At 53.9% G+C, this 17,485-nt stretch overlaps 1 protein-coding gene across 2 annotated transcripts; it reads right to left on the bottom strand.

Annotated features, from left to right (window-relative positions):
- Positions 1-608: 608 nt before the first annotated feature.
- Positions 609-17,243, bottom strand: Znf653 (zinc finger protein 653). Of its 2 annotated transcripts, none has more exons than XM_046436433.1 (9): positions 16,945-17,243; positions 12,826-12,869; positions 10,689-10,904; positions 4,156-4,767; positions 3,842-4,022; positions 3,632-3,743; positions 2,514-2,628; positions 1,508-1,607; positions 609-1,325 (listed from the first exon to the last, which is right to left on the bottom strand). In XM_046436433.1, the coding sequence occupies exons 1-9, from the start codon at positions 17,241-17,243 to the stop codon at positions 1,148-1,150; spliced, it is 1,857 nt and encodes a 618-aa protein (XP_046292389.1). In that variant the 3' UTR covers positions 609-1,147. The 2 variants fall into 2 exon arrangements, with proteins under 2 accessions (XP_046292389.1, XP_046292390.1); XM_046436434.2 differs by having other exon boundaries at positions 1,189-1,325; positions 1,497-1,607.
- Between the last annotated feature and the right edge of the window lie 242 nt (positions 17,244-17,485).

The raw sequence follows: 17,485 nt of genomic DNA, 5'->3' as shown, positions 1-17,485 counted from the left end.
GGAAACTGCTGGCTCCCGCCGTACAGGGAGAAAAAAGGGGACTAGTTTGAGGGGGGTGAGAGGATTCGCGGGGGCAGCCTCAGCAGGACTTGCTCTTCCTCGCCACTTCCCGTGCCAAGATAAAGTAGACCTGCGTCCAACGCAGAAACTGAGGCACAGGTGCGGCCCAGCCGGGGCCAATCTGCGCGTGGCGCCGCAGGGCTCCCAAGGGCACGTGCCCGGGTTCGCAGCAGCCGTCCCCTGAGTCACGTGGTGGCAGCCACCAGGGCCTACGCAGCTCGCGCGCCACCTGGCGGCAACGCTTCATTCCCCATTGCTCCCAGAGGTGGTTTCAGCAACATCCTCAGGGAAATGGGGCCAAGGCAGGCACCCAATTGCTGCCAACTCCCTTTTCCCCGTGGTTATCTTATCTGGGAACAAGCAGAGCGAGTTATTCCCCGGAGCTTTGCATTGGCCGGCTTGATATTTACCTCTCCTAGTTTTCTTCCTAGTCTATGGGCAACTACCACCTTCTCAGGGAGGCCCTCCCCGACCACCCACCTAAACAGCACGCCAGGAAACCAACACATCACTCCATTTTCTGCAGGGCGCTTGTCACTAGCTGTACATGTTTCATTTGGGGGGTTTACTAAACACGTTCCCAGCTCCTCCTGAGGGTGGATGGGGAATGAGTGTTCCATGATAGACTTTAGGAGGAGGCACCAGGATTCTGAGTCCTGGGAAATGCCTGGTGACCTCCAAGATCCCCCAGGCCCAAGGAACGAGTAGGAGCTGAGGCTCAAAGGAAAGGGTCCTCTAGGGTGTGTAGGGACATCTCCCTAACCCGGCCTTGCTCAGGAAGAGACCAGGTAGGTTGGAGAGAGAGGGCCCCCTCAATCATCCAGACCTAGGGGAAGGGCATCTCCCTTCTCGCACTTTAATCTTTCTCTGCTCTCGACACATAGTTCAGGTAGCGCAGCCCCAGGCACCAGCTCTAGAGGGGGTTGGGGCGGGTGGGGACCTGCCCAGGGGGCCCAGCCCTGGGAGGGGGTGGGGGCGCCTCCTTCCGGCCTGCGGTCTGGGCGCCCCGCGGCTGTCCAGGCCCAGACAGGCCCGAGTGCAATGTCCGAGTGGACGAATAAATAGGGGCGGTCAGTGGTCGAGTATGTCAGGTAGGCTTATGGTCCGGGTGGCTTTTAAGCGTGTGGAACTTGACGCTGTCAAGCTTCTCAAAGCGCTTCCCGCATCGCTCGCACGTGAAATTGTATTGAACCTCAGCCGTGTGCTTCTTCATGTGCCAGTTGAGCGAGGCGCGCTGCCTGCACTGGTAGCCGCAGATCTCACACCTGGCGAAAAGTAAGTAACCGGTGGGTCAGCGGGTGGGACTAGGGGGGCTGGCAGCCTACAGAAAGGGGAGGTGCCGTTGCGGTGGTAGCACAGGTGGAACTGCATGGAGGGAAAGCCTGTGGATGCCACCAGGTAGGCTCCCCAACCTCCCAGACCCTTTAGGGGACAACCTGTCACTCACTGCAGGGGCGTTTCACCCGTGTGTGTGCGCCGGTGAACCTCCAGGTGGTTCTTCCTCTTGAAGGACTTGCCACAGGTCTCGCAGGTGAACTCACGGACACCTGGGGGCAGCAGAGATGTGACTGAGGATGCTGCCACTGGGAAGGGGGGGGGAAGCGGGTTTCCCCCAGTGCTGACAGGCCCAACCCCATGGCTTCCCAGGGCTCAAAAAATGTCAACCTATAATGACAGCAAATGATACGAAGTGGCAGCTCATCACCCAGTCACAGGCCCAAGCACAGCTGGGGTTCAAACTTTGGTCTCTAAGGGGCACAGGATGCAAAATGTCAAGATGGATCTGAATTTGTCCCCAGTGTTTGAACTTTGGGTAATTTCACATAAAAACCCAAAGTTGTGGCTTCTCAAAATATTGGGGGCTCTGAACCTCAGAGCTGTGCCCTCCAGCTTCCCCAGCCATACAGAAGTATCAAATCTTGCCCTGGGGTAAACCCGGAATTCCAGTCCTACACTCTGCCCAACTCTCCTCCCTCCTGTGGCCTGGGTGGCCCCACTGGCTCCCATCTATGACCTGGGGTGCTGCTATAGGACACACCTGGAGGAGAGATGGTGGTATCACCTTTGGTGTTTAGTATTTCTGAAATATTGGCTTTTATTTTTTTAAGCAACTTGGGTTTTTCAGGGTGGGGACAGTGATAAAAAAAAAAAAAAAAAAAAACTACTGTGATATGGCAGGCATTCTGAGGGCTCATCAGAAGTTGGTTCACTGTCCCTGCTCCACCCCGAAGTCCTGCATGAAATCTTGTCAAGGGCCTGAGCAGAAAAGTCAGGTCCTGCCTGGCCCACCTGTGTCACTATGGTTCAGCTTACTGAGCACATGGAGGCTCCAAGAGGGGTAGTCCTGTGTCTGAGGCACTAGTGCTGGGGTTTAACCTTGGCTGCTCCAGCCCTGGCTCCCAGGTCCCTGCCTGTGTCCCCAGCTGGTCCTGCCAGCTGGCCCAGGGCCTGACCTGAATGGATGATCATGTGTCGCCGCAGGTGATTGGATAAATAGAACTTCTTGCCACAGCCAGGGTGAGGGCACACTTTGGTCTTCCCTTTCCGGTGCACGAGGTTGACATGGTTCTGGGGGCAAGAGGGGCAGGAATGGGTGCTGGGCCCACCTTAGGGCCTCCTGAAGGTAGGGGGAAAAGAGGGCTGCTGGGAGGTAGGCAGGATCAGCTTAGGCAGCTAAGAGGGAAGGGTGCTCTTGCCCAGCTTCCAGACTGCTACAGGTACACATGGGACACAGAGCGGGTTTACCAAACACCTGCTGTGCCAGGCTCTGGACTGGAATATCCATTAACCCTGGGAAGGGCCTGGTGACCATCAGCTCAGTTATAGACAGGGAAACGGAGGCTGCAGAGGCTCAGTGGTTGGACACATGTCTCAGAGGTGGGAGTGGAAGGACTAGGATGGAATCCAGGGCTATCATGTGCTATGCTGTCCCTGGGCATTTAATTCATTCATTCCTTTGTTCTTTCATTTTTTTTAAACTCACTAGATGGTCTTATACACAGTGGGTGTTCAGTTCATGCTTAATGAGGACATGGCTTGGCAAATCCAAAGGCCTACTAATCCTGCCTTCTATGCCAGGTGTGGGGATATGACAAAACCCCATCTCTGCCGTCAGGGTTCCAAATCCAGTCTCCAGCGGGCAAACTACAGATCCAACCTCCTGGTGGTACAGTGACCCAAGTCTCCCAGGCCTGACTGGCCCTGGGGGCTGGAATGGCTTGCTGATGGAGAGCCACGGGGAGGAAGCACACGGAGCTAAGAACAAGAGCATGGCCAGGGCAAGGCGGGAGGAGTTCAGGAGGTCAGGAGAGGAGGAACTGTGAGCAGACAGTTATGCCTTATCTCTGTGGGAAGAGATAGCTGAGGCGGTGAGGGGTCTGACAAGGTATCAGGATGCACAGAGGATTTGAAGGAAGCTCCTGAGACCAGTTGGGGCCAGATGGGCTCATGAAGATGAATCACAGGCCAGTGGCACACAGCAGGGCCCTCCATGAACCACTTGCCCAGACCAGCACACAGGTAGCCAGACACAGGAACAGGCCCACCAGCCTGCCCTGGGTGGTGGCCTCACCTGGAAGCTGCCGAGGGCCACGTAGACCTGGCTGCAGCCCTCATATGGACAATGGAACATCTCAAGCAGGCCGTCGGCGTCCATCACCCGGGACCGCTTGCTCCGCCGCCTCCTAGAGAGGGAAGGGGCCCTTGGTGTCAGAATGCCAAGCCCAGGCAGACCATGAGCCACTTCTTGCCCTTGTGCCCACCCATCCAACTCAGCACCCACTTCTCAGGCTCCTTGGGGATCTCGTAGATGATGGCCGACATGTCACTGCCGTCTAGCTCCTCCCCATCTGCTTCTGCCTCAGGCTCTGCACTCTCAGGCACGGTCGCCACCAGCTCTGCCAGCTCTGTGGCCACAGGCTCCTCCTTCTCCTCCTTTTTGAGCATGTATAGATCCTCCTTCTCTATGGGGTGGACACAGGGCGGTGTCCATGGGGGGCTAAGGCTGTCTAGAAGCCCTTCTCCAGGGCCACTCCTTCCCCTCCCCCTCCAGGTCCCACCCGATCCCTGCCAGAGGCCAAAGTGGGCCCTCCAGACCTTTCTTGGTCTCGATGCCGGCTATGGAGGTGGTGTCCATGGTGCTGGGCTGGCTGCCCTCAGGCTCTGTCTGGGTGTAGGCTGCCACACCCTCCATCATGGCACAGGGCACCTCCTCGCCCAGGCCACTGCTTGGGGCGCTGCTGCCCGAAGCCACGTTGAGGTGGATGCCCTCGGCCGTGAGGGTGTTGTATCCAGGGCCCGCGATGATGATCACCTGGGAGCCGGGCACCATGCCTGGCACAGGGCAGCTGGCTACTACCTCGCCCAGTGCCTCCTGGGGCACATTCTCAAAGAGGGCGCCGGGGCCAGTACCCACTTGCACAGGTACTGGCACACACACCACTGTCTCGAGGGCTTCAGACCCACTGCCTGCAGGGTTGGGGCACAACGGGGTGCCCTGCTCAGCCAGGCTTTCCACTTGGTGGACGTCGAAGGGGATGTGCACACCTTCCTGAGTGATAAGCCCACTGCTGCCCACTGGGCTGGTGGGGGTGACTGCTGCTGCAGCTGCTGAAGCCTTGGCTGGCTGGCTCTCTGGGGGCTCCTCAGAGTCGGAGCCTGAGCCAGAGCTGGGGGAGTCAGAGCTGCCAGCCACCTGGCCATTGCCCGCTGTGATGAGAGAAGAAAGGAGGCAGTTACGATGGTGGCAGCAGCAGCAGCAGCTAGTATTTGTTGAAGGGCCACCAGGGGCAGGGCACTGTAACCCTCTCTCTCACTGCCAAAAAACAGTGGTCATTTATCAATTGCCACTGTCCCTGGCTGCACCAAGGCACCTGACTCAACTGACCACCCCAGCTTCTCTGATGTGCTGTCCTCCCTGGGCCTCTAGCTCTACATCCTTGTTTTCTGGGCTACCCTGGCAGCTCCTTCCTAGTCTCTTCGGCTCATTCATGTCTTTTTTTTTTTTTTTTTTTGTGGTGCTGGGGATTGAACCCAGGGCCTTATGCATGCTAGGCAAGCACTCTACCAACTGAGCTATCTCCCCAGCTCATTCATGTCTTGAAGGCCCAAGCCAGGGCCTCATCCCAGCCCTCAGCTCATCCCCGGGTCTCACCCAGGCTGATGGCATTAAATGCCACTCTATTCTCCACACTAACTGGTTTAATTCATTACTTTCATTCCAACACTTTAATACAATTTGGACACTGTCTACCTGGAGATAGCCTCAAATCACACAAGTTAAGGGCTCTGTCCCACAAGACTGTCCCAACTTCCAAGGCCAGTTGCAAGTCCTGGGCCACTCTGTATGTCTGACCAACCAACTGTGATCAAGGGGTTCCTATGACCTCTTCAGGTTTAATAATTTGCTAGAATGACTCAAAGAACTCAGAAAAGTACTCTACTTATCACTACAAGCCTCTTATAAAGGATACAAGTCAACCATAGTCAAACGGAAGAGAGGCATTGAGGAGGGGGCACAGAGTTCCACGCCCTGTCTGAGGACACCCCTCAGAGCTGGTGATGTGTACATCAAGCGGGGAGCTCCCAGAAACTCACTCTTCAGGGTTTTTTAATGACCTGACCTCCAGCCCCTGCAGTTTGGGGAGTGGGGCTGAGAGTTCCCACTTCTGATCCTAAGTTTGGTCTTTTGGGTAACCCCATCCAGAAGATATGTAGGGGCCCACCCTTAATCACTTTATTAAGATAGATTCCGGGGTGTTCCAAAGGGGCTCTTTGTGAATAACAAAAACCTCTATCACTCAGGAAATTCAAAGGGTTTTGGAAGCTCTATTAAAAGGGCTGAAGGGCCTGGGTTTGTGGCTCAGTGGTAGAGTGCTCGTGTAGCATGCATGAGGCACTGGGTTCGATCCTCAGCACCACATAAATGTAAAATAAAGATATTGTGGTCCACCTAAAACTAAAAAATAAATATGTAAAAAGGGGGGCTGGGAACATAGCTCAGTGGTAGAGCACTTGCCTAGATTGCCAGAGGCCCTAGGTTCCATCCTAGGACAAGGAAGGAAGGAAGGAAGGGAGGGAGGGAGGGAGGGAGGGAGGGAGGGAAAAGAGAAGGAAGGAAGGAAGGAAGGGAGGGAGGGAAAAGAGAAGGAAGGAAGGAAGGAAGGGAGGGAGGGAGGGAGGGAGGGAGGGAGGGAGGGAGGGAAAAGAGAAGGAAGGAAGGGAGGGAGGGAAAAGAGAAGGAAGGAAGGGAGGGAGGGAGGGAGGGAAAAGAGAAGAAGGAAGGAAGGGAGGGAGGGAAAAGAGAAGGAAGGAAGGAAGGGAGGGAGGGAAAAGAGAAGGAAAGAAAGAGGAGAGAGAGAGAGAGAGAGAGAGAAAATAAGTCAATAACCAGGGAACCAAATCAGAGGATTAGTTCCAGGACACCTCCGTAGATACCGGAATATCAGAACTGGAGGATTCTTAAGTCTTTTACATAAAATGGCATAATATTTGCACAGACCTATGCACATCCTCCCATAGACTTCAAATCATCTCTAGATTACCTATGACACCTAATATGATATAAATGATTCCTGGTTGGGTGAACCCATGGATAAGGAACCTACTGAGATGGAGGGCACCCACTTGCACAGGTACTGGCACGCACACCATACATGTTTTTATACAACCATGTGGGGCCTGATGACTCCACGTGCACCCTGGACCTCCCTGTGGAATTCTAGGCTTGCACCTCACAGCTCCCTGGGGAGCTCTCGCAGGCATCTGACTCAGCTCAGCAACTCTGGGCTCTTCCTTACTGGATCTTCCCTCCAAAAGAGCCTGTGCTGCTCATGTGTGTGCCTCTCAAAGGGTGATAGCTCTGTCTCTCCTGGTACTCAGCCAAAGTCCCGGGCTAACCTTGACTTCTCTCTCACACCCACTTCCAATCTGTCAGCAAAACCTGTTGGCACTGCATCCAAAAGTCATCTGTCCACAGCCCAAATGCTTCTCCTCCACCCTCTGCAAATGCTGGTTATGGCTCCAATCATCCCTGGACAGGACCAGAGTAGTCCCTTCTCTTTGGTCCCCTGGTTCCAGAGAACCCACTCATCACTTCTTGTGGATAAGCCAGCTGTTCCCAAACCCAGCTCTTCTTCTTAAAACCTGGGTGGACTATATCTCTCAGCATCCCTTGCAGCATGTCAATGTAGCCCATTGGCTGGTTCCAGCAAGGGAACAGAAGTAGATGTGATCTCTCAGGGCCCAGCCCCTACCTGTCTGTCCTGATCAGCCAGCCAGGACCCAGAAGGAGGCTAAAGACACAAGATAGAAGAACCTGGGTCCCCACATGCTCAGCATGGTGGCACATGCCTGTAATCCCAGTGGCTCAGAAGACTGAGGCAGGAGGATCTTGAGTTTGAGGTCAGCCTCAGCAACACAGTGAGGTCCTAAGCAACATAGAGGCTGAGTATGTGGCTCAGTGGTTAAGCAACCCTGAGTTCAAATCCTGGTATCAGGAAAAAAAAAAAAAAAAAGAATCTGGGTCCCCACGTGGAAGGCAGAGCCTATGGATTGGGGCACTGGGCTTTGTGTGAAGCAACCAACGTATGCCTGTTTCAGCAGCTGGCATCTGTCAATCAAAATCCTGACTCACTTGATGGAGCAGTCGAAGCCCTTACTATGGCTACACACCTTGCACTATCACATGCCCCTTCCCCATTACCTCCTCTCCAGATGCCCCACTAGCTCCTCAGAGACACTAGCCAAGTTCCTGTCTCAGGGCCTTTGCACTTGTCATTCCTTCTGCCTGAATTCCCTTCTCTCAGATACACGAGAAGGCTCCCTCCCTCATGTCTATCAGACCTTTCATCTAGTGATGTTTCAGGGAGGCTCTCCGGACCATCTTGTCTCAAAAAGCCCCTTTTTGCTCCTTTCTTTTTTCCCAAAACACCTACCACCTTCAAGTATATTCTATATTTTATTTACTTATCTTGTTTATGGTCTGCTATTTCTCTGCAATGTAAATATCTCAAAAAAGAGGTCCCTGGGCAGGGCACATTTGAATCAAAGAACTACTTTTAGACCAGCACTGTGATGAAGGCAGGGGCCAACATCTTAGCCAGGGAAACTAGGAATGAGAAAAAACAAATGACTGCCGCCTCGGTCACACATCCCCCCCCCCCCTTTGGTGCTAGGGATCTAACCCAGGAGTGCTTTACCACTGAGCTACATCCCCAGCCCTTTTTGTTTGTTTTTGTTTTTTAATTTTGAAACAGGGCCTCACTAAGTTGCTGAGGCTGGTCTCAGAACATGCAGTTCTGTCTCAGCCTCCCATGTCGCTGGGATTACAGGCATGTGCCACCATGCATGGCACCTCGTTAGTCTTGTGACACAGTTGGGGCATGTTGTTTGGAGACCATGGGTCCTACAGTCCTAGGGTCATGTAGAAAGTACAGACTTCCCAGGTTAGAGCAGTGCCTGCCTCTAGCTAGGTGGGCACAGCGCTCATGTAACCTCTCTGTCCTGGGGATTGCTGTGGCACCTGCTTTGAAAGAGCATTTGGGGTATTAATGAGAAGACATACGTACAGGGTTTCAACAGAAGAGGGCTCAAAGAGGGCACCGAGTGTTCTTTGTCTGTTTTTTGCAGTGCTGAGATGGAACCCAGGGCTTTGAGCATGCGAGGCAAGTGCTCTACCACTGAGCTACAGTCCCCAGACCTTTTCATTTGGGGAACAGGGTGTTGCTAAGTTGTCCCGGCTGGTCTTGAACTTGAGATCTTCCTGCCTCAGTTTCCCGAGTACCTAGGATTACAGGCACGTGCCTCTATACCTGACTAGAGATGGAGGAAACTTCTCAGAGGTGGGGCCTACCAGGAGGTCTTTCAGTTACTGGGGGCATGCCCTGCAGGAGACTGTGGGATGCCGCCGGCACCTTCCTTGATCTCTTTTGCTCCCTGGCCATCAGGTGAGTGATTCTGTTCTGCCACACACTCCTGCCACTGCCATCCAGACCCCACCAGAGGTCTGAAATCAGGGTCAGCCTGACGGTGAACAAGAACCTCTCAAGCTGTGTGTGTAAGGTGTAATGACCCCCTCCTCTTCATGAGTAGGTCACCTCATGTACTGGTTACACATGGGCATTGAGACACCCAACCCGAACCCAGGCCACTCCTGACGGCCCAGGCCTGACAGCAAGCTGGGGAGAGAGGGTTTCAGCCTCTCCTGCTGTCCTCACATCTGCAGCACCCCCTGAAGGAGGGGGCAGTCACCAAGAAAGCTGGGGGCAGGGCCAGGACACGCATCTGGTACACCTAACTCTGAAGTCCAGCTTAAGTCCAATGCTGAACCTCTCTCCAGATAATAAAAGCATTAGTGACAGAAATAGCCACGCAACCCTGACTTCCCACAGCCCAGGCAGTAGGTCTCCTGACTTACTCATAGGTGGCAGGGACACCAAGCAGAGCAGGTAGGGGGTACTGCTGGGGGAGCAGGGTTGGGATACGGACAAGGTCACTTCTCTCACGATGCCCTTAGCAGATGTGGCTAATGGATCACAGTGCTCATTCCTATGAGCCCAGATCTGGCAGTTACAATAGGTTTGGGGAAGGAGGGGCTCCTCTGGGTACTACCCCACCCCAGCCTGACCCATCGCCAGATGGGCCAGTCACGTTACTCCTGGGGTCCAGGGTTCATCGACCATGAAGCAGGGTTGTGAAGGGCTGGAGGGATGATTCAGGGCGGCAGAGGGCAGGGCTGGAATGAGCACATCGAGGGGGCTCTGACCGGCAGAGGAGGGTGGCGTGCTGGTCATGAGCACAGGACACCCGCAAGCTGGGAGCCTGGCCGCTGCACAGTGGGATGACCGTGGGCGTGGGTGCCCACCAGGAACACCTCTCACCCCCAGCTTCCTCCTGGCCAGCTGGGATGCCACCTGCTCTGTGATGCCTGCCAGCACGAATCAGCCCTGATGATTGACCCCACCCTCAGCCCCGGCAGGTGCCTGGCAGTGGGCCCCATGCTCCTCTCACAGCCCCACCAAGCCCTGGAGGCAGCAGGCTCCTTTGCCGCTCATGGGGTCTCCTCTGCTCCCCACATGGCCAACTGGGCCTTCCACACTGAGTCCCTCCTGGCCCAGTAGGACCAATGTGGGACAGAAAAAGAGGGGAGGGAGAGGGGCAGGGACTAAGAGCTGGGGAGGGAGGTGGAAGGAGACGGAGAGAGCAGACTCAGGAGGGGAGAGGGAAGCAAAGAGAGTGAGGGGGAGAGAAAATGGGAACCCTGGCAAGACTGAGGGGAAGAGAATGAGCCAGAGTGACAAATTTGAGTCACAGAAAATAAAAAAGGTGCTAGAGGCCAGGAGGGCACCATCCACCTTGCCAAGCTGAGCCTGTGCCCAGAACCCGGGTTCCACTGAAGCTGCCCAGCCAGGTCAAGTGGGGACCATCTCTTCTACTCAGGCTCTGCAAGGACTCAACAGATCTCTGAAGGGCTCAACCAAGTCACTGTCCCTGAAGCTAGTGCCAGTGCGGCTGCTGTTACATTTGTGACACTGAAGTGAGGCTGGAGGGCAGCCCAGGTCCATACCCAGGAGGGACTGCAGAGTCCCCAAATGCCACAGTCACCATGTACCCTCGCCCTGAGGACCCACCTTTGTCACTTTCGGGGTCCGAGTCACTGAGGGGCTTCAGCGGGGAGTGCAGGTCCTGGAAGTAGCGGTGGCCGGCTTCACACTGCCACACTGCTGTGGTGTACAGGCCAAAGGTGGGGTCCAGCTCGGCAAGGTGTGGCTCATATGGGCAGCGGTGCTTGTGGTCCTCATACCAGATCACCACATTCTTCAGGCAGTTCACGTTGCGTCGCCGCCCTGCAGAGAAAGGGCCCAGGACAGGCATGAGCAGCCATGCCCACTGTCCACAGGGACCCGGGGCACTATGCCTTCATGGGCTGGAATACCCTCATAAGCCCTGCACCCAGTTTACAGGGAAGGAAACTGAGGCTCAGAGGCAAGAACCCTAGAGATGACAGGGACTGGCCAGAGACTCTTCACTGGCTAAGTGGAGCCATGTGCCCAATGGAGCCCGGCATGTAGTAGGTACATAGTAATCGTTAGCTGCCTGGTACTGTAATCATTCTCATCAATACTTGGCCCTAGAACCCAGCAGTCCCTGGGCAGTGGTCTCCTTGGCTCGTGCCTGTCCCTCCTCCACAGCCACCAGAAGGCACCTGATTAGAGCACCCCTCTCTCAGAATCCACTGTGGCTGCCCTCACTGGGGTAAAAGCAAACATCCACCCTATGACCCACAAGGCCCTATACCATCTGCTCAGTCACACCCCCTCTCTCAGCTCCTCCCACTCCTATCTCTCCCCTCCATCCACTTAGTCTCCTAGCTACTCCTTAAATGAGCTTGGTGTGGGCCTGGCCCAGGGCCTTTGCAAGGACCATGCCATCTTCTTCCAGAGACCTGCCTTGCTCCCTTTCTCTCCACGCAGGTTTCTCATCAAATGTGCCCTCCTCTGAGAGGCCACCCCACACCCAGGTTACTGAAGCCAATCCCTCCTGACTCCCAGTACTGGGGCTGGAACCCAGGGCTGTGTAAATCCTAGCCTAGCCAAATTTACTTGTTTCTCTTTTTCTCCTGAGAGCACCTAGAGACTGTCTAGGGTTCCTTGTTTGAAGGTCCCTGGTCTGACTCCCTCACTAGAATGTCAGCTTCTCAAAAGCAGAGACATTTATCTGTTTTGTTCCCGCGGGTCTCCACAGGGTCAGGTGCTCTGTAGTGCTCTGCAAACATTTGCTGGATAAGAGGGTGCTACGAGGGGGTTATCATGTGGGGCCAGAAGGCCTGGGTTCCAATCCCAGCTTTGCCACTTCCTAGCTGGGTGATTTCGGCCAAATGACTTGACTTCTCTAAATCCTAGTTGCCTCCTCTGGACCAGGGGAGAATAAGAATTCTAGCTGGCTATGATGGCACAATCCTATAATCCCAGTGACTTGGGAAGCTGACACAGGAGAATCATAAGTTGGAGACCAATCTCAGCAATTTAGCAAGACCCTCAGCAACTCGGTAAGACCTTGTCTCAAAATAAAAAATAAAAAAGGCTGGGGTTATGGCTTGATGGTAGAGTGATCCTGGATTTAATGCCCTGTGTTAACAAAAATAGATAAAGAAATAAAGAAGAATCCCATCTCTGAGGGCTCCCAGGGAGGACAGAGGAAGCAAAGACATCTATGCAGCACCGAACAGGGCTTGATACACAAAGTGTGCCCGAGATGAGACCTGCAACTAGGGTGATGGTCCAGGACTCCTGGCCAGTAGGATGGAGGTGTGACCCCTAACTTTGGGATCAGGAGATGAGGCGGCGGCCCAGAAGAGATCCTTAGGCCTAGGGATTACACCCAGGGTCTCCAAGTCAGTGGCAATCCCTAACCCTTTAGGATTTCAAGGTCATAGTCTCAGCTCAGCCCCACCTCCAGAGAATGGAGAGAAGTGGGGGAGGGGGGGGCGCTCACTGCTACCCTAGGTTCTCCCTTGGACTTCTGGCCTTCACCCTGATGGACATAACCTGAGACCCACAGTCCCAGGGTTTGGAGGTCATACTAGGTTCAGACTCCTACCAACTTGTGGCCAGCAGGCAGGAGGGCTGAGCTCCAGGCTCTGTCCCGCCTCGCTCTACTGTGGGCTGGCACATAATGCACCCTGAGGTTTAGATAAGCTGTCCCCTCTGCTTGGCTCTCCCTGGCACGTGTCCCTTTCCTCCCCACCTTGGCTACAGCTCCACTTACTTTTTTTCCGCTTTGGCTTTTTGGGGACTTGCTCCCAAGGCTTCCTGCAACAGAGAGAGGCAATATGGGTAAACGCGGATCAAGGCTGGGCCATGCCCTGACAGCTGCTAAGAAATGACAGCAACTTGTCTGGCTCTAGGTAGAATGTGAGCTTCTGTTCACCTGCCCAACTCCAGCACCATGTCAGCAGGCGCCTGGCTTGGGCTCCCTCCTCCACTGACACCTGCCCTCGGAGGGAGGTCTGATATCATCACTCATCTCACACACAGGGAAATTGAGGCTCAGAGGGGTGAGGCCATCTGTCCTGGGTCCCACAGTCAGGAAATGGGAAGGGGAAACAGAAAGTTGGTGTGTCAGGCAGAGTTCCAAGAGAACTCTCAGGGTGCCTGTCTTGGGGAGCCCTGTACAGTAGGCCCTCTGTGTGTGTGGGTTCCACATTCTTGGATTCAACCAAGGATGGAAAATATTTGGAAAAACATTGCATCTATATTGAACAGGTACAGACTTTATTCTCTAATACAGTTTAACTATATACATGGCATTTATATTGTACTAGGTTTTCTAAGTCATCTAGAGATGATTTATAGTCTATGGGAAGATGTGCATAAGTTCTATGCAAATACTACACCATTTTATTTAAGGGACTTGAACATTTAAGGATTTTGGTACCTACTAGGGGTCCTGGAAACAATCCCTGTGGATACCACGTAAAGACACTCTCATCCTCTCCCCTTGAGGTGGGCAGGTCTGTGGGTATGATAGGATGCCTCTCATGGGTAGGTAACTTGGAATTAAAAGAGGAAATATGGTTAATCAGGGGAAGCCTTCAAAGAGTCTAAGCCCTGCTGCAGTCAACAATGGAAAGATGGGGACAGGAGGGGGCCCATGGAGGTACCATATGGCAAGGACCCAAGAGTGGCTTCTAAGACTGAGTGATCACAGCTGACAGCCAGCAAGACAGCAAAGACCTCAGTCCTATTATCACAAAGAAACAAATTCTTCCAGTGACACGAAGCAGTCTGGAGGGAGATCTTTCCCTAGAGTACTTCCAGGTGAGGTCACAGCTGGTGGATACCTTGATTTCAGTGAGACCCTGAACAGAGGAGCCAGTGCCCGGCTCCTGATCCTCAGAAAGTCCAGATGATAGATTTGTGCGATTTTAACAGCTAAATTTGAGGCACTTGTTTTGCAGCAATAGGACTCAGAGCTGCTCAGGACCCATGCTGCCCCTGGAGTCCTGGTAGAAGAGTGTCAGACCCAGCTGGACGACTGCTTCGGACCTTCCTAGCCTGCTCTGCAAGGGCCCCAGGCTGCCCTCCACAGTCTGCTCCTGCAGACAGCTTGGGTTCACCTGCCTGCTGACCATCACACTTAGGTTGAAGCCCAATGACTGTGCTCTAAAGCCTTGGGGACCCAAGGTAAGGCCGGGGGGGGCCCCATAGCTTCCTGCACAAGGATAGCTGCCAGACCTTCCAGGCAGGTTCCTGACCCCATATGGGTCACCCTACTGTCACCTAGCACCTGGTTTATAAATTGAAGGCCAGTACCTTGCAGCCAGTCTATCTGAGTCTCTGGGGGCCCTCATCTCCCTTCCTCCCACTCCACCTGCCTCCTTGTTCTTTTTTTTTTTTTTAAAGATAGCCTTTTTAATATTTATTTTTTAGGTGTAGATGGACACAACACAATACCTTTATTTTTATGTGGTGCTGAGGATTGAACCCGGGTCCTGCCCGTGCTGGGCGAGCGCTCTACCTGCCTCCTTGTTCTTCCTCTTCTATATCCCAGCAGCAGGCTCCATGACCTTGGGCAAGTGACATCCCCTCTCTGTATTCATCTGCAGCATAGGATCCTAACAGCACTTTTCTCTTGAGGTTGGCTGCTTTCCTGGTCTCTATTTCCCATGCTCACCCCTACAGCCTCGGTGTAAGGCGCTGTTAAAAATGTTGGGCTGGGGGGTGGTGTAGCTCAGTGGTAGAGTATCTAACTAGGATATGTGAGGCTCCCTGGGTTTAATTCCCAGAGACAAAAAAAAAAAAAAAAAGTTTTTTTATTTTCTTCAATATAAAAACTCACACAGAAAAAATTAGAGTGCCCTCTTTGGACCTACAACCAGCTTGAACTGTCAACTCTTGGCCAACCTTATTTCGATTCATACTTCACCCGTTCTTTCTGCCACATACACCCTGAACAGCGCTTCTTTTAGAATATAAGCCAGACCATGTCACTTCTCTGTTGAAATTCCCTTGCTTAAGGAGAGCAAAAATTCCTGCCAGGGCTCTCCTCATTGGGAGGAGAGTCTGGAGTCCTCTCAAGGCCTGCCAAGGTACTGCAAGACTAGTCACATCATCTCTCTGTCTTTGACTTCTCTTCTGCAGGACCTTTGCACTTGCTATTCCCTCCGCTCAACACTCTTCCCTGGGATATGTGCATGGCTCCTCTCTCAGGTCTTTTACTCAAAGCTATCTTCTCAGAGTGGCCCACCCTCAGGCCCTATTTAAACTTCCAACTTAGGGGCTAGTGGGATGGCTCAGTGGTAGAGCACTTGCCTAGTATGTGTGAGACCCTCAGTTCAATTCTCAGTACAACAAAAATAAATAAATAAATAAAATAAACTTCTAACTCACACTCGTGATTTTTTTTCCTATACTGTGCAATTTGTTTATTATTTTCTTTTTTGTGGTACTGGTGATTGAGCACCAAGGTGCTCTACCACTGAGCCACATCGCAAGCCCTATTTATTTATTTTAAATATTTATTTTTTTGTTTTAGGTGGACACAATATATTTATTTTTATGTGGTGCTGAGGATTGAACCCAGTGCCTCGCACATGCCAGGCCAGGGCGCTACCACTTGAGCCACATCCCCAGCCCCCTTTTTATTTTTTTATTCTGAGACAGGTCTAAGTTGCTTGGGGCCTCACTAAATTGCCAAGGGTGGCCTGGAACTTACCATCCTCCTGCCCCAGCCTCCTGAGTCACTGTGAGTACAGCATATGCCACTGCACCCAGCCTTGTTTCTTGTCTGTAGTAGACAAGCCACTGCATAAGCCATTCCCTCTGTCCAGTAGAATATCAGCTTCATGAAGCATGCATTTTTGTTACTGCTCCTAGCATTTCTGAACATACTCTTGGGCATAAAAAGTCTTGCCACCCTAGGGAGGGGGCGAGTACAATTCAGCAGGATTTGATTGATTCTTAACCCTCAGGAACATGCTCTAGACAAACATGCATATGGGTGAAAGTGAAAACCAGAGCAGAACATTTCATTGATTGCGATTTTTTTCGCAATAAAAACAGGAATAGATATCTTCATCATAACAGCTAATATACTGCCAGGCGCTGTTCTGAGTTCTTTGCACATTTTAACTCACTTAATTGTCACATTAGCCTATAAGGCAGGAAGGGAAAAACTCCATTCGCTTTTTCTCAAGTTTGAGATTTTGCAAATCTCTCCCTCCACTTCACTAGCTATTTCAGGATTTCCCCTTCACTTGAGTCTTTCAGGGCTGAAATGCTCCCCAGGAAACAGAAGGAGTAGTTGTCCCCAGGAACCAGAAGGTGTAGATGTGGGGGGAGCCTAGGGTTGAGGGGATGGGGTCATATTTAATCCCATTTGGGACACCAGGATCTCTTGAGGGGAAGAGCAGGATGTTCCAGGATGTCCAGAACCCAGCCGCGGGTGTGGGTTTTCGGAAAACGTGACCACAGATCCCAAGGCCCAGCGGGAACCTGGAGCCCGAGCGAGGCCTCCAGGGGAGGGAGCGCTCTTGCAGGGATTGGGTAGTTAGAACGCCTGGAGGTGCGGCTCATCCTAGGATTGGGCAGCCAGAGCTTGAGAGGGCGGGACCGAGAGACCAAAAGGCGGGTGGAAAGGCAGGGAGCATCTTAGGATTGGGCAGCAGGAGCCATGGGAGGCGGAGCCGCGAGCCCAGCGGGTGGCGGCACCAGTAGTCCGGGACCCAGACCAGCAGTTTGGCCCCTGGGCGGAGTTCGCAGGTGCCGGGGGCGTGGCCTTGAGCCGGAGCAGGCGGGGCCAAGCTCCGCGGGGGATGGGGGCGTCTCCTTCCTCCCTCGCTCGCTTGCTCGCTCCCTCCCCCTCCCTCCGGACGGGCCCCCTTACCCGTGGCGGCCGCTTCGCTGGCCGCGCTCCAGCGAGATGAGGTAGGCGGCGAGCTTGGCGTCGCTCCAGCCGCTGCGGCGCCGCAGGTCCACCCAGGGCCCGTGCGCCTCGCCCAGGTACACGCGCCGCACGTCGTACTTCTTCCGGGACTCCAGCCGCCGCCGGGCTCGGTCCGACTCCGTAAGCCGCGGTCGGCCCCGCGCCTTGCGGCCCGCCGCTCCCTCCTCAGCCGCCGCCTCCCCGCCTGCGCCCGCCTCAGCCTCCGCCTCCGCCTCGGGCTCCGGCGCCCGCTCCGCCATCCCCCCCACCCTAGTTACCAGCCTCCCCCGTTGTTAGGAGCCCGACCGGAAGTGGCGCACATCTTCGGCGCCACCGGGAAATTTCTCGCGGACCCTCACTGACCGGCAGCGCCAAAAGGAGAACTAGAGCAGAATATGCGCATGCGCTCTCTCTACCCGCCTCTTTTCGTTACTTTTCAATTTCCCTTGGAGAGCGTGAAGTTCCTGGCAGTAGAGCTTGTAGGCCCGCCGAGTGGGAGGGA

The sequence above is a fragment of the Marmota monax genome, unplaced genomic scaffold, assembly GCF_021218885.2.
Source record: "Marmota monax isolate L192 unplaced genomic scaffold, Marmota_monax_Labrador192_F-V1.1 WCK01_AAM20220418_F8-fsc00021, whole genome shotgun sequence".
Lineage (NCBI taxonomy): Eukaryota > Metazoa > Chordata > Mammalia > Rodentia > Sciuridae > Marmota > Marmota monax.
This window is presented reverse-complemented; position numbering and strand designations above follow the sequence as displayed.

Bases quoted from the DNA above. Each gene is read 5' to 3' on its own strand.
- Znf653 (XM_046436433.1), bottom strand. From the start codon at position 17,243: ATGGCGGAGCGGGCGCCGGAGCCCGAGGCGGAGGCGGAGGCTGAGGCG. The intron at 4,023-4,155 runs GTCTGGAGGGCC...TCCACCCCATAG, and splicing joins CGGCATCGAGACCAAGAAAG to AGAAGGAGGATCTATACATG. The intron at 2,629-3,631 runs GTGAGGCCACCA...TCTTGCCCCCAG, and splicing joins TGGCCCTCGGCAGCTTCCAG to AACCATGTCAACCTCGTGCA.